The 15,185-nt window shown below is 46.6% G+C and overlaps 2 protein-coding genes across 2 annotated transcripts; one reads left to right on the forward strand and one right to left on the reverse strand.

The window, feature by feature from the left end:
* Positions 1-3,633: 3,633 nt before the first annotated feature.
* Positions 3,634-6,159, reverse strand: LOC123125203 (SPX domain-containing membrane protein OsI_32082-like). Its single transcript, XM_044545730.1, has 5 exons — positions 6,107-6,159; positions 5,877-5,997; positions 5,478-5,789; positions 5,220-5,327; positions 3,634-5,124 (listed from the first exon to the last, which is right to left on the reverse strand). Exons 1-5 carry the CDS (start codon positions 6,157-6,159, stop codon positions 3,634-3,636), a joined length of 2,085 nt encoding a protein of 694 aa, XP_044401665.1.
* Positions 6,160-9,973: 3,814 nt separating this feature from the next.
* Positions 9,974-13,821, forward strand: LOC123122237 (flap endonuclease GEN-like 1). Its single transcript, XM_044542384.1, has 8 exons — positions 9,974-10,324; positions 10,633-10,830; positions 11,099-11,269; positions 11,355-11,536; positions 11,637-11,886; positions 12,274-12,406; positions 12,590-13,104; positions 13,251-13,821. Exons 1-8 carry the CDS (start codon positions 10,121-10,123, stop codon positions 13,521-13,523), a joined length of 1,926 nt encoding a protein of 641 aa, XP_044398319.1. The 5' UTR covers positions 9,974-10,120; the 3' UTR covers positions 13,524-13,821.
* Positions 13,822-15,185: the final 1,364 nt, after the last annotated feature.

Consider the following 15,185-nt stretch of genomic DNA (forward strand, 5'->3'; position numbering starts at 1 on the left):
ATCTGACATGGGCCGTAAACTGGGCCCAGAATATTGCAGTCATTTAACGGCCCGTGTCTGATGTGGGCTATAATTTGGTCCAGAAAATGTTAGGTTGTTAGCGGGCCGGCCCATTAGATCTGACGAAATCTTGTGGGCCTGTCCCTGGGCCGTCTTTTAGACCTATATGGGCCTCTATTGGGCCGTCCCACGTGTCAACGTTTCATTGGCGATTCTTGTCAAATGGACGGTTGACATCTGTCCCAACGCTGAGCCGACACGTGGTTCGTCGGCGAATGAGAATTTTACATGTGGAAAATCATCATTGGTCCGGGCTGTTAACGGGTTATCGGATCCAAACCGGAACCGATAGCATAACGACGACCCGTTACGGTGGATGCCATGTGTCAGTCACCCTTACCGAAAGCACTTCTATGACACGCGATTTATCGTCATGGAAGTGGACACTTCCGTGATGATAATTTTGGTAATGTCATGGAACACTTCTACGACAGCACATGTATGACTATCCTGATTCTGTCATAAAATCGTCATGGATGTACATGCATGACAAAAAAGTGACCTACTGTGACAAACACATATCATCACGGAAGTGTATTTTTTTGTAGTGATGATTTTTATATACCATGGCAATTTTTTTATCAAAAGTTGCCATGATAGCTTTTGTTCTACTAAAAAATGCTATGCCAAAGTGCTATTCATTCTTTCATAGATTACCTTGGCCTTTTGTCAATCCACTATGATGTCTAATTTTTGCCATATATTAGACATATGCAAATTTTGCCATGACAAATGATGTATACTTGAGTCAGGCCGGCAGCGCACCCTGGGCCGCCTTCAAGTAATACCCCTGGATTTGGGCATCACCTCTCTGGTAACACTACAGTCACCAAAGGAGTTGGGCCTCACGCCCCGGGCCCAGGCCCCGGGACCTGGGTCCTGTCTCCACCCCTGCTTCATACCACTTTTATCCTACATTTCTCATGAATTAGACATCGTTTAGTTTCATATACCATGGCAAATTATCATCGATTGACATGACAAATTTACAATCCTTTTATAGCTACCATCTTTTCATTTAGTAAATACCTACCACGACATTTTTTATGTGAATTTGCCATGTTTTTGCAAAAAAAGAACAACCCACAGCAAAATCATACTTCACATAGCATGGAATTTTGTTTCTATACATAATTTTCATGACCTCCAGAGTTTCTTCTGCCATGCTTTTCACATAGCATGGCAATTTTTATTCATTTTTTCTTTTTAATGTTCTGAAAAAGTGCCATCAGATGGCTATTGGTAAATTATTTTTTCAGCATGTTTTGCAATGGCAAATTATGATGACAAAGCGCCAAATTATATTGAAAAACGTCGTCAGAGTTGTCATAGGCAAATTACTCTTTTAAGCATAAGTTGTCATGGTAAATTATAAAATGACAAAAAGATGGCAAATTTTACTTTTCACATTCCATGGCAAATTTACCTATAACGCCCTGGCAAATTCTTATAACCTCTATTTTTTGTAAAATTTTTACTTTTTATTTTTTCATGGCAATTTTACCCTTTTTAACATGGCAAATTTACCTACATAGCCATGGGAATTTATAACCTTTACACACATGTCAATATAATCACTAATGGTAAAAAAAATTCATGGAAATTTAACTTTTATGGGACTATGGCAATTTACTTTAAATTTCTTGCAAATTTATTTACATCCATGGAAAATTTCACTTTTCATCTTTCATGGGACCGGTAAATTACTTTAAGAAACATGGCGGTTACTACCCAAACAATATATGGTACACTTTTTTGTGTTCTACACGGTGATTTTTTTAATACACATTCTTTTGTGTCTTCATGCATATATTAAAAGTACCATCAAAATTTTTAATGCACGTTTTCTGCCACTATTTGGAGATGCAAATTGCCATGACTTCTTCCTGTTTGCCCCATTTTGAAGAAAAAAACTTGGCGATTTTTCCGTGGATTATGGCATTTTTTTGTTTGAACCACATTTTTACTAAAGTAAATGGTATCTTTGTTTTTCATTCCCTTACACGTCAAATTTATTTTCCATTTTTTGAACCATGGCGTTCATAGCATGGCAAAAGGCAGGCTTTATTAGTCACATAAAACTTGGCTTTTATTAGCCATAGCTTAAACTGGGCTTTATTTTTTGTTTTCTCACATCAAAAGGCTTGTAGGCCCTGGAGGAGGCCGTTCGTGTTGGGGCACTTCTCGTTAGGAAAAATGGTTTCCCCCCGCTTTATATTATAAAGCATCCATCATCGATTACAACCGAGAGCCGATACAAACACACACCATCACTACACACCACACATCCAAGGCAAGAACACACACCTAGGGCGAGATACAAGGGTGCCGGGCACCGACGCACCACACCGGCATTTCTCGTTAACGAATTGTTCGATCTGGGGAGCTCCCAGACCGAACGTCAGGGCGTTATCAGGGTCCTTTTTCTGCCCAGTTTTGTAGTTCACATTTATCATGAATTGGATATTTGATTTTTTTAATAAAATTGCATAGAATATAAATATTGTATTTTATGTTTGAAATACTTAAGAACTTTTACAAAAATATATATTATGTAAACGTATACATGTCAGAATTAAATACAACGTGATTAAAGGCTACTTGCACTGACACAAGTTGCATTGCAGAGAGGCTCTCATGTTCGGATAAGACAAAATTGCGAATCTAACGGTTACAACAATTCTGATTTTCAACCTTCAGCGGTAGAAAATGGTTACTAATGCTTGCTAGTGGAGTTTGTCCGAACATAAGATATGATAGTAAACTTATAAAAACAGTAGCCACGCATTTCAAATACGTGGACAAAAACGTGGAGCCCACACGAGACATCAAGAACAACAATGTGATGAAGCTTGGCAAAAAGGACTACCAAAAAGGACAAATTACAATTGACTCCATATCACCTGTGCCTCGCAGGATTATCTCCCGGTCACCACCGCAAGTACAACACCATCGAAAAGAGAGGGACAAACCATCAAACCTAGAACTGGAGGAGCACCATCACTACTTTTCGAGCGGATGAAACAACCCGCCATAGTGTACAACATTGAGTCTATGTGGCATGTCGGTTGGGGATCATCCGAGTGTCCGCCAATTACCGGCACCGCCATCTTCATCGAGGAAGAAGAGCACGGCCGCCAACCTTCAACAGTGAAGCTCGCTTCAAGACAACAAGCCTTCTGCAGGAGCCGATCACCATATCCTAAGACCGCCTATCCGAAAATCGACTATACGATCGAGCCGACTGCCCCAAGCCACAAGCTGGAGGCGAGGGAGAGGGAGGGGGAGAACAGCGGTGATATATTCGCACGAGACGTCGTCCCCTCCACTGAAGCGGCGGCCGGAGGAGGCGGGCCCGTGGCGAGGGAGGGAGGGAGGGAGGGAGGGGGAACTCTTATCCTCACAAATCGCTGCGAAATGGATCCAACCTGACGCACCGTCCAATTGGTTTGCCGTGTGCCCCGAGCCATCCCACGTTCCGAGCAGCACACGCCCACACCTCGCGAGTCACAAACAACACAACACAAAACACACACCGTGACACCGTGACGGAGGCGCTCGCTCGCTGGCTGGCTAGTAGAAGAGCGAGTTGTAGGTGGAGAGCGTGGCGGCGATGGACGCGGCGCAGATGAGCAGCGACGGCAGCAGCGTGGCGTTCAGCAGCGCCCCCTGCCCCAGGTACCCGGCCAGCGTGATGGTCCCGTCGGCGGCCACCCGCGCCAGCGTGCCGGCCTCGGTCGACAGCAGCCCGCCGTTCCACGTCCCGCGGGACAGCCGCGCCGGCATCACCTGCGACAGCAGCGACAGGTTCACCCCCTCCAGCACCTCCGCCGCCACGAACGTCAGCAGCGCCGAGCACACGTACTGCGCCGCCGTGTACGCCGTCCCCGGCACGTGGAAGCTCAGCGCCACGCCCGCCAGCAGCACCGCCTCCGACGCCACCAGGATCTGCCGGTCCTCGAACATGTTGCTGATGTAGGTGCCCACCACGGCGTTGATGGGGAGCACCGTCAGCCCCAGCGCCGCCAGGAACACCGCCACCGAGCTCGTGTTCCACCCGAAGTAGTAGCTCGTCACCACGCTCGACTCCGACAGCAGAATCTCCATGGAGAACTTGAGCATGAAGTAGATCAGCAGCTGCACCTTCACCGACGGCGTCAGCAGCCCGTACGCCTCGCCGATCGACGGCGCCGCCGCCGGAGCCGGCGTCTCCTCCTGGTCGCTCTCGCCCTGAGCGTCCTGCTTCAGCAGGTATTCACCCGCAAGCCCTTGCTTCCGGTATCCTAAGCTGGAGGAGCCGCCAGAGGAGCCCTGACGGCGACCTTCTTCGTCGGCGTCGCCGAGAACCGGCTCTTTGAACGAGATCCACAGCCAGACCAGGTACGCGAGCCAGCCAAACGCCATGACCCAGCCAGGCAAGGTGTCCTGGTTGATGGTGACCGCATACACCCTGTAGTTGACCTGGAGCAGGCCGGCGATCGCCGGGCCGCAGGCCATGCCGAGGGCGCTGGCGCTGACGAACGCCGCGGACGCCTGCATCCGGATCCTCTGCGGAACGCAGTCGCTGATGTACCTCCGGTTGACGGCCCTCGCCGACCCCATCCCGCACAGCACGCGGCCGGCGAGGAGGATGGCGAGGGAGTCGAGGTCGTAGGCGAGGGCGTACATGACGTTGCCGAGGAGGAGCACGACGCTGCTGAAGAGCAGCGGGCGGAAGTAGGAGCGGTTGGACCAGGCGCTGAAGTAGACGGAGGAGAAGAGCTGCGCCACGGCCATGGAGCCGATGATGACGCCGCAGACCGTGGCGGCGGCGCCGAGGCTGGTGGCGTAGTCGTCGGCCGTGGGGACGACGATGTACGTGTTCACCATGTAGAGGAAGGTGTTGGCCAGGTTGAGCACCAGGGAGATGAAGTGGTACTTGTCCTCCGACACCTGCTGCTCCTCCGGCGAGTCGTCGGCGATGCTCCCCTGCCTGATCAGCGCGTGCTGCCCCAGGAACCGCAGGAAGTTGGTCGAGTTGGTCAGCTTGTCCGCCGTCGCCTTGATCATGTCGATTATGGGGTCCTTCAGGTGCCACCACATACAAGATTTTATCATTTTTAGCCACATATAAGAACAACACGATGACACTGAAAAGAGAAAGCACAAGACTGAAGAACCTTTGGAATGGCCAGTGGGTTCTGGTCATAGATATTCAGATAACTTCCTTCACGCTCCTCGAGGTCGCCGAGGTTGCGAGACAATGCCCCCACAACGGCTCCAATACCCTACTCATAGTTCAAGTTTATAAAATCTAAATGGTTGTAACAAGAAATTTTCAGATTTTAAGTTCACAGACAAATTTGAAATGGTTGAATTCATCTTCAGATTGAAATGTGAAAGTAGCAAGCCCGAAAGATGTTGGCCAATTAACTCACCACATGCTTGAAAACCTGCTGGAGCTGAGAGTAGGGGTGGTTGGATCTGCTCCTGACATAGTAATCGGTGAACTTATACCCTAGACGCTCATCGAACTTCTTGAGGATCTTCCGGACCGCGTTGGCATTGAGATCGACGAACCTCAGAAGCCTGACAAGATCATGGCCGACTGCCCTGTAGTCCTCCCTCAGTTCAGTTATCTCCTGGAGCAGTGGGATGTCCTCAAGCACCGCCCTTCGCTTCCCTAGCTCCTCGAGACGCGCCGCGATCAGCCCTTGCTGTTCTATCATGAACAGCACTATCTTCTCAATCTGAAACAAAGGGGAACGACATGAGATCATCTTAAAATGAGAGATTCATGGCGCGTGAAGCCGATTGGACTGCCGAGAAGTTGGAACCTCATCATCAAGCAGCTTTGAGAAATCCTTCAGAACACGTCTTCGGTCGTGATTGCCTTGCTTTGTCTGCACCGTGTACACCTTCACTCTTGCCTTGAGCAATTTGTAGTTGAAGTAGTACCTGAAAGAAACAAGCAGACAGATGATGTTTCATCAGGACTGACAAAACAGAGTAGAACAACAGATGAGCAGAGTCTAGTTGACCAAAAAAGTGAGGAAATTTCACGTACTCCTCCCATCCTGGAACCTGGTCTGTTGTTAGTTTCTTGGAGAAGTTCACCATTTTTTGCTCGGTCTATATGGACCTATAGGAGAAGCACACCGGTCGATGCGACGATACAGTTTTCCGTCAGAAAAAAAAGGAAGATTCAGATAAGAACAAAAGAATTTTAGCAACGAGGTGAACCATACCAGGATGCAACAAGAAACCGATGATTAGTTCTTGGTAGTAAGGTTGCTGGGTGGTGTGCTACTACTATGTGCTCAGTATATATAGCTTTCCATCAGGGAATGATTCCAGCACGTTGGATGAACTGATTATTAATCGGTGCTGAACAAATCCATGCTAACATTAGATGGAGATCAAGTTTGATACGCACAGCTGGGCAGCAGATAATTTTATATGTATTTTTCACTATCATATATCCATTTAACTTCTCCATGGATTAAATCATGGTAGTGTCAGGTCCAGCTAATGATCGCCGTGTCTGACTTTTGTGATATTGTATCATACTATCTGTGCTCATCCTATTGAGAAATAGCCATCAACTAACGGACCAGCAACAGATTACACACCTGCAAAGAATATAGATTAAATACATATTCCATTTAGTTTTCTTTTTTCTACATACATAATGTCCAGGACTACTACATCTACATGGCGCCTGTCCACATGCATCTATAATTTGGTGGAGTTGACAACAGAACCATTTTTTTCTCTTTTTTTTGTGTGAGAAACTTAGAAATGTTTCTTTCATCGACCATTGGGGTTGACAATCCATAATGTAGTGCTTTGGGGTACGAAAATAAACAAAAGTCAGCCACTTCTTTTTTGCAAGGGTGGAGAGAAAATGTCATCTTACACCGAAAAAAAATGGTACAGTCAGGTGCACCTGTCAAAACAATAAAAAGAGGTACAGTCAGGCACAAGCTCTTACCTTTCCACGGAAGCTTTTTTTTTTTTTGAATGAAAAGGCTTTTTCCCCTACCACATTTTATTGATGAAGCAGAAAAGAAAACAACAGAGTTCTTGGCCAGGCCATAAGCGGACCTGCCAGCATCGCAACCTCAGGCAACCAAATAGACTGTCAGAGAAGAAAACGAACTTCAAGTTCCTAGCAACTGCAAACAGCCTAAAAGAGCTTAGTATAATTCATTATATCTCAAGAAACACACCATCGATTACGTCTAATTGATCTCGATCATGTGAGAGGCTCACGGGAACTTTGTATTTTTTTTTGAATAAAAAGGTAGAGCATTTTCTACCTTATGCATTCAAAACGGGCGAAAAAACCCGAATGACCAAAGTCATTTACATGAAGGTGATGTTAACGCCGCACAAAGGAGTACAGCAGGCCATCACCAGACCTATTGGGAAGTTGGAGTGAAGGCGGCTGCCCAATCCAACATGTAGTGCCTAATATGTTGTGAGGCACGCAGGCTCCATAACTTGAGCAGCTCAGTGACTCCAGTGTATACTTGGCGCTCCTGCCAAAAGGATCCGTCGAAGACTCGAGCGTTCCTGGCGTTCCAAAGGGTGACCGCACACGCCGCGAAAAGAATATGCCACATCTTGCCATGCAGCGCCTTCGGCTGATCCGAGCACAGAAAAAGTTCAGGTTCTGTGGAAGATGTGGCCAACTCCTGCAGGCCTAAATTGGACCATAGCGCTTGTGCAAGTTTGCATCTCAGCAAAATATGGCTCATTGTCTCCGCAGCTGGGCAAAGATCGCAGCCATTGTGCGGAGCAATTTTATCCCAATGCTTCCTCACCATATTATCTCTAGTGTTGTGTCTGTCCCGGAGTGCAATCCACAGAAAGATACGATATTTATGTGGTATGATTCTGTCCCAAATGAGTTTGGCTGGCATATAGAGTTTGCCTCGAAAGGTGAAAAGCTTGTAGAAATAAGAAGTGCTCAAGCTCTTGTCAACGAGCAGCGGCATTCTGGTGTCAGCTGTATTAACCTGCGGCTGCACATAGCTCAAGATTTCAGCAAGGGCTGCCAGCTCTTGTGTGGCCGTGCAAGATAGATCTGGATGAAGCTGGAGGGTCCATTGGCCGTCTCTGAACTGTGAAGCAACTGTGCAAAACTGGGCCATAGCGAAAGTAAAAAGTGTCGGGAAAACAACCATAAGTCGACCACAGTCCAGCCAGAGGTCAAACCAGAAGGCAATGCTTTGGCCGCCCCCAAGTTTGCATTTGGAAGCTTCCATAACCATCTGCATTGTGGTTCTAAAACCTTTCCAAATAGCAGTATCTCGATTGTGAGGGGTCCAGGATAGTTCCTTCTGACAATATGTCTGTGCGAACCAACTGTAACACGGCACATCCTCGTGCTGCAGCACTTTTGCCATAAACTTGCATACCAAGGCCTTGTTGTGTGCTGCAAGGCTGCGCACCCCAGCCCTCCATTCTCTTTTGGGAGTGTGACCACATCCCAAGCGACAAGGCACTGCCCCCCCTTGGCCTTATCCTTCCCTTGCCAAAGAAACCCCCTCAAATTTGATCAACTTTCTCCAAGGACTGACTCGGCCACAAGAAGCAGCCCATGTAATAGCTAGGGATCGCCGCCAAAACTGCATTAATCAAGGTGAGACGCCCTCCCCAGGACAGAAAAGTTGCTAGCCAACCAGACAAGCGCTTGTCCACCTTCTGAATCACAGGCATCAACAGTCCGTGCGGTATCTTGTTAAGAGAGAGTGGTAACCCCAGGTAGGTGCAAGGGAAGACTGCAGTCTGACAATTCAAAGCCTCAGCAATACCTTGACAAGCTTGTTGGTCCAATCCAATTGGAACAAAAGTACTCTTGTTATAATTGATCTTAAGACCAGTGAAATTGCCGAAGTCTTCCAAAATCCGCTTGATAATTCCCGCTTGTTGGACATCTCCTCTCAACAGAATGAGCGTGTCATCCGCGTACTGCAGGATTGGGAAAGGCCCGTGGGCTCCCAAGGGGTGCACTAGGTTCCCCTCCTGGTACTCGTTCTGGCAGAGCTGTTGTAGAATATCTGCGACCAAAATGATAAGGTATGGGAACTTTGTATTGAAGCCCCCAAAAGAGAGAAAGTCATCTAGCCACTACTATGGACCCTAAGGTTCTGATGGAACTACTCACACATCATCATGGATGCATCAAGGTTGATGAAAAAGACTATGGCAATGGCTTCCCCCTCGGGCAGAACTCTGGAACAGGCCTTTAGATTGGATCTACGCGAAACAGGAACATGTGACGACGATAAAATTCTTCTAAAAATAAGACGGATGATTTCAGTCTTTATAGAGATATATAGAGGTGGAATCGAGCAAAGACGGTTGATGTGGGCCCTACAAGCTCAGATGGCGCGCCACCTAGGCGTGTGGCCCCTCTGGTGGTCGTCTACTCCTTCCTCGAAGCTTCCATGGTCTCTTCCGGTCCAGAAAAAAAGTTTAAAATTGGCATTTGTTTTGACATTAGTAGATTTTCTGCGAAATCGAAAACAAGTACTCCCTCCGTCCCAAAATAAGTGTCTTCGCTTGGTATAACTTTGTACTAAAGTTAGTATAAAATGTAAGACACTTATTTTAGGACAGAGGGAGTAGAAAAAACAAACTGTCCCTGGGCACTAAATTAAAAGGTTAGTCCAGAAAAATAATATAAAAATACATAAAAGTGATAATATAATAGAATGAAACAATCCAAAATTATAAATACCTTTGAGACATATCAAGCATCTATGTTTGTACTGTGTTAAAAAAATATTTTTTTTCTATTAAAAAATAATCTTTTTTGAACAATTAAAAATCATTTCAGTTTCTGGCGCAAAAGGCAACCGCTTCAGTTTTTCTAGTCGAACGGCCGCAACGCGTCCTGCGCACAGCGGCCAGGCCCACCTGGCACTGGCACCGAGAGCCGACCCACCCAACGGCCCATTAGCCGCAGCGGCGAGACCCGCGATTCGCTGAGCCCGAGCGCCCTAGAACCCCCCGCCGTGTCCGGCGACGACAACGACGACGACGACGACGCCGGCGAAGAGGAGGCGAGATGGGCGTGGGGGGCAGCTTCTGGGACCTCCTGAAGCCGTACGCGCGGCAGGAGGGGCCGGGGTACCTCCGCGGCCGCCGCGTCGCCGTCGACCTCTCCTTCTGGATCGTCTCCCACAGCACCGCCATCCGGGCGCGCTCGCCGCACGCGCGCCGCCCCCACGTCCGCAACACCTTCTTCCGGACGCTCTCCCTCTTCGCCAAGGTCCGTTTGGTTTCCCCTCTCTTTCTCTCCCCCGTCTCTCCCTTCGGCCTCTCTCCCCCATCTCGTCTCTGGATTCTAGTTTTGTTCCTCGCCGATTTCTCCCGTTCGTCGGCAGTGGTCATCCCGGCGATTAGTCTCCTGCATTGAGGTATTGGGACATCCTGCGTCCCGCAGTGGTCATCCCGCGATATTCAAGCGCCAATCTTGGAGATTTGGCCGCGGCCCAATCTGTGTTGGGAATACTCCTTTGTGTTTGATTCCTCTGTTTTTTGACTCACTGGCTGGCTTTGTCTTTGGAACTGCTGCAGATGGGTGCTTTCCCGGTGTTCGTGGTGGACGGCGAGCCGTCGCCGCTCAAATCGCAGGCCAGGGCCGCGCGCTTCTTCAGAGGCTCTGGGGTGGACCCGCCTGCGTCGTCCAGCGCGGAGGCGGAAGGGGACGCCAGTGCCCCGGCGCCGGTGAAGGCCAGAAACGCTATGTTCACGCGATGCGTCAAGGACTGCGTGGTCAGTGCCCCCATGTCTTTGCAAATGTTGTTTTCACTTTTTCAAGATTCAGAATTTAATTTTGGTTCAGAAAGGTTGGCTGAAATGCAGTGTATTTACACTAATTTATCATCATTTGTCTGTGTGAGAGTGTGTTTATAAGCCTTTCTGACCTCTCATTAGTACTCCATGTAAGTTTCCAATCTAGGTTTGCTGATGCATTTCGGTGCTCTTTAGGGAACCGGTAAAGGTTCTTTCTTTGACAGTTTTCATGTTCTGTGACGGATAGGAATTGCTTACAAATCTTGGGATGCCAGTATTGTGGGCAAAGGGTGAAGCCGAAGCCCTTTGCGCTCAGTTGAACAATGAGGGTCAAGTGGATGCCTGCATTACTTCAGACAGTGATGCTTTTCTCTTTGGAGCTAAGACTGTCATAAAAGTGATGCGGTCGAATTGTAAGGTAGGCACTCTGTTATACGTCATGAGATGAATGATTTGCTCCACTTTCCCTGTACCATGGTGCGATGATCAGGAACTTCTTTCAGGAACCTTTTGAGTGCTACAACATAGCAGATATTGAGTCTGGGATTGGATTGAAGAGGAAACAAATGGTGGCCATGGCACTTCTTATCGGCAGTGACCATGATTTGCATGGCGTGCCTGGTTTTGGTGTCGAGACTGCACTTCGATTTGTGCGGTTATTTGATGAAGATCAGATTTTAGATAAGTATGTTTTTTTTACTTTGATGAGAGATTCTTGTAATTTGTAGCATAATGAGTTGCCCAACATTGCATGTCTGAATCTGATCTTATTTCTACTTCTCCAGATTACATGAAATTGGTAAAGGAATCTATCCATTCCTAGAAGGATTTGACAAGGCCCATGTTGATGATCTACCATCACCATCCACACAGAGCCCATCAGTCGCGAGATCGCCTCACTGCTCACACTGTGGTCACCCCGGTAGCAAGAAAAATCACAGCAAGACTGGATGCAATTATTGCTTGGTGGATTCATTAGAATTTTGCATGGAAAAACCAGCTGGTTTCGTATGCGAATGTCCTAGCTGTGAGAAGGTAATCTCACTTGATCTACTGTAAAGCAAAACTTTGTACTTTTTTCATAAACCTTCTCAACTTCCTTGCAACTATTGCTTGTTTCAGTGTGTGTTCCTCAGTTCAAAACACTTGTATTGTATAATTTACCATGCCTGATTTGGATAAAAACTATTGGTTAAGCTTGTCAAGGTTTTTTCATAGCACTACCTGTTGCTGCTATATTCACATAATCCGTGTTCTTATACCTGTATTCATCATCTTCTTTAAATTACACACAAAAACTGGTTTGTTGAGTTGTTCACTGTCAGAATGCTTCTGTTTTCTTCCTGTATTCCTTCTTTTTAAATGGTTTATAGCTCTTAATTCTCTATCTATTAATAGTATCTTTACTGGAATCAATTTTAGGCACGTGATCTGAAAGCACAGAGAAGACATGAGAATTGGCAAATCAAGGTGTGCAAAAGATTAGCTGCTGAGACAAATTTCCCAAATGAGGAGATAATTAAATTGTATCTATCTGATGACAATTTAGACAGAGGTAAAAGGTTAACACTGCTTTTAATATTTCTCCATATGACCTGGACCTAAAAGTGAAGCTTCTGAACTTACTGGAAGTGCCAGTTATTGTCCTTACTTTTTTCTTCACTATTTGACTGCATTGAAATATGTTGAATGTCTTCATCGACGTATACTAAATGAGTCCTTATTGTGCTGTCTGCAGAGAGTGCTGATCCAAAGCTTGAGTGGACTGAGCCTAAAGTTGATGATTTGGTTGACTTGCTAACTTATATGCAGAACTGGGAGCCATCGTATGTCCGCCAGCACATGCTCCCTATGCTATCAACTATATATTTACGCAAAATGGCTTCCTCTCCATGCAAATCATTGCTTCTCTGTGACCAATATGAATTCCATTCGATTCAACGTATTAAGATAAAATATGGCCACTCTTATTACTTGGTCAAATGGAAGAGGGCCACTGGTGGTATTGTTTCTGGTGGTGCGTCTCACAAGCCAGAGTTAGATGGGGAGAGTCGTGCTGAGGTGGTGGTTTTGGATGATGACGAGGAGGAAGAGGAGGCAACAGTGAATATTGAATCTTCCGACTCGTTGGATGAGCCAGATCTGCCACAAGTGCTCAGGGATGATGATCAAGTATTTCTATTGACTGATGAAGATATACAGCTCGTGAATGCTGCATTTCCTAACGATGCATGGCGGTTTCAGGAAGCGCAGGTACACATCGATTGCTTCCTTTCTTCCCTGTGGACGAGAAGTAAAATCATGATGATGCTTCCTGAACATTATACCGAGCTACATTTGCATTATATATGCACTTACATTTATCTCTTGAACACTGGTTAAAATGTCATTGGTCGCAGAGGCTGAAAGATGCAAAATCAAGATCACGGAAATCCAAGCTGAGCCTAGCAGAGAGCATGCTGGAGACGCCAAAGGGCCCAAGACCCAGCGGGGTTCAGCTCAGCATCAAGGAGTTTTACCGGTCGAAGAAAGCGGCGGGAGACGAAGCCGGGAAGAAGCCGGTCGTCGAGGGCGAGACGTCGTCGTCGAGAGCTGGCTCGAGAAGATCACCGCCGGTGGACCTGACAAAAAGGATGCCCAAGTCGCTGCGACGACGCCTGCTGTTCGACTGAGACAGCCCGCGGTTGGGTTCTCCTGACGGTACTTTTGCTGCCACTGCTGTACATGCTCTCGGTGAATGTGTTGGTGTTTCTCTTGGCCCCTTAGATGTAAATTAATTATGTAGTCCATCTTCTGTATAGTGAAGACGCGATCTTATTATTGTGGAGGAAAGAGAGCAGGCTTTTGTTTTAGTTGAACTCGAGTGTTGCAGCCTCTTGTGGTGTGTGCTGTGATTACCAGGCCAGATACTGTTGTTGATGCTATTTTTGTAGAATTACAGCATGTAGAGCCCTTTTTTCTAGTGGACTTCGCTTGATTTGTACGACTAGAATTCAGGTAAATTTGCATAGTCTCTTTAATGTTTGACTTAAGAACTTCTCGGAAAATTATATAGCAACTTCTTTCTCATTTATTGCCATGCAAGACATATAGTAGCATAACATTTATTATGATACGGTATCTATCTATGTTACTATAACCCTCTCTCTTTCTTTAATTGTCTGCCACATAAGCATGTTTGTGAGTCCCAAGCGCATGATACCGGTTATGTTACCCCCACTATGGCCAGCGTAAGAGCAAGTACAATAGAGCTGAGTCAGCTGGCTATAAGAGGTGAAAACTGCCCTCTTCCAAATGTATCCAACGAAGGCTCCGGGGCCGGACGGATACCCGGCGCATTTTTTCTAGCGACATTGGGAGCTGTGTGGTGGCGAGGTAACTGAAGTAGTGCTTCACATTTTGCGTGGAGAGGAAGGTCCGGAGGCTATCAATGAGACGATCCTTGTTTTAATACCAAAGGTAAAAGACCCCTCTGACTTGACACAGTTTAGACCCATCAGCTTATGCAACGTTTTATATAAGATTGCCTCCAAGGTGTTATCCAACAGATTGAAATAGATATTGCCTGACATCATCTCAGAAGAGTAGTCTGCGTTTGTGCCTGGTCGTTTAATCACAGATAATATCATAACAGCCTATGAATGCCTGCATTTCATGAAAAGGAACAAGGCCCAACGGAATAGATATTGTGCAGTAAAACTGGATATGATGAAGGCCTATGACCGTGTTGAGTGGAACTACCTTGAGGCTATCATGACCAAGATGGGTTTTGCACCTACTTGGGTAGCCTCAATCATGAGGATGGTGACTTCGGTAAAATTTTCTGTCCTATTCAATGGAAACAAGCTTGAGGAATTCACACCATCCAAAGGGATCCGTCAGGGAGACCCAATTTCTCCATACCTGTTTTTGATTGCAGCTAAGGGCCTTTCGTGCCTCTTAAAAACCCAAGATGAACCATCGCACCTCAGTGGTATTCGAGTGGCTCCGACGGCACCGCCGGTAAGCCACTTGCTTTTTGCAGATGATAGCGTGCTGTTTATCAAAGCCAGTTCAGCTGGAGCAAATGAGTTGTCTTCCTTGATGGATAGTTATTGCAATGCCTCAGGCCAGAGAATAAATTTAGCAAAGTCTTCAGTGTTTTTCAGTAAGGGCACGACGAATTCGCTGAAAACGGAGGTAAAAAACATTTTGAATATTCCGAATGAATCTCTTTTTGATAGATATTTGGGCATGCCCACCGATGTGGGAGCGAGTAAAAACGGAGCCTTCAAATTTCTTAAAGATAGAGTATGGAGCAAGATTAAGGGGTGGATGGAAAAGCTATTGTCAGC

The sequence above is a fragment of the Triticum aestivum genome, chromosome 5D, assembly GCF_018294505.1.
Source record: "Triticum aestivum cultivar Chinese Spring chromosome 5D, IWGSC CS RefSeq v2.1, whole genome shotgun sequence".
NCBI lineage: Eukaryota > Viridiplantae > Streptophyta > Magnoliopsida > Poales > Poaceae > Triticum > Triticum aestivum.

What these genes read in the sequence shown, in the direction of transcription:
- LOC123125203 (XM_044545730.1), bottom strand. Translation starts at nt 6,159, where the DNA reads ATGGTGAACTTCTCCAAGAAACTAACAACAGACCAGGTTCCAGGATGG. An exon ending in AGCAGGTTTTCAAGCATGTG is followed by an intron (nt 5,328 to 5,477) that starts GTGAGTTAATTG and finishes AACTATGAGTAG; the next exon opens with GGTATTGGAGCCGTTGTGGG. An exon ending in ACCCACTGGCCATTCCAAAG is followed by an intron (nt 5,125 to 5,219) that starts GTTCTTCAGTCT and finishes TGGCACCTGAAG; the next exon opens with GACCCCATAATCGACATGAT.
- LOC123122237 (XM_044542384.1), top strand. Translation starts at nt 10,121, where the DNA reads ATGGGCGTGGGGGGCAGCTTCTGGGACCTCCTGAAGCCGTACGCGCGG. An exon ending in GATGCGTCAAGGACTGCGTG is followed by an intron (nt 10,831 to 11,098) that starts GTCAGTGCCCCC and finishes TGTGACGGATAG; the next exon opens with GAATTGCTTACAAATCTTGG. An exon ending in TGATGACAATTTAGACAGAG is followed by an intron (nt 12,407 to 12,589) that starts GTAAAAGGTTAA and finishes TGCTGTCTGCAG; the next exon opens with AGAGTGCTGATCCAAAGCTT.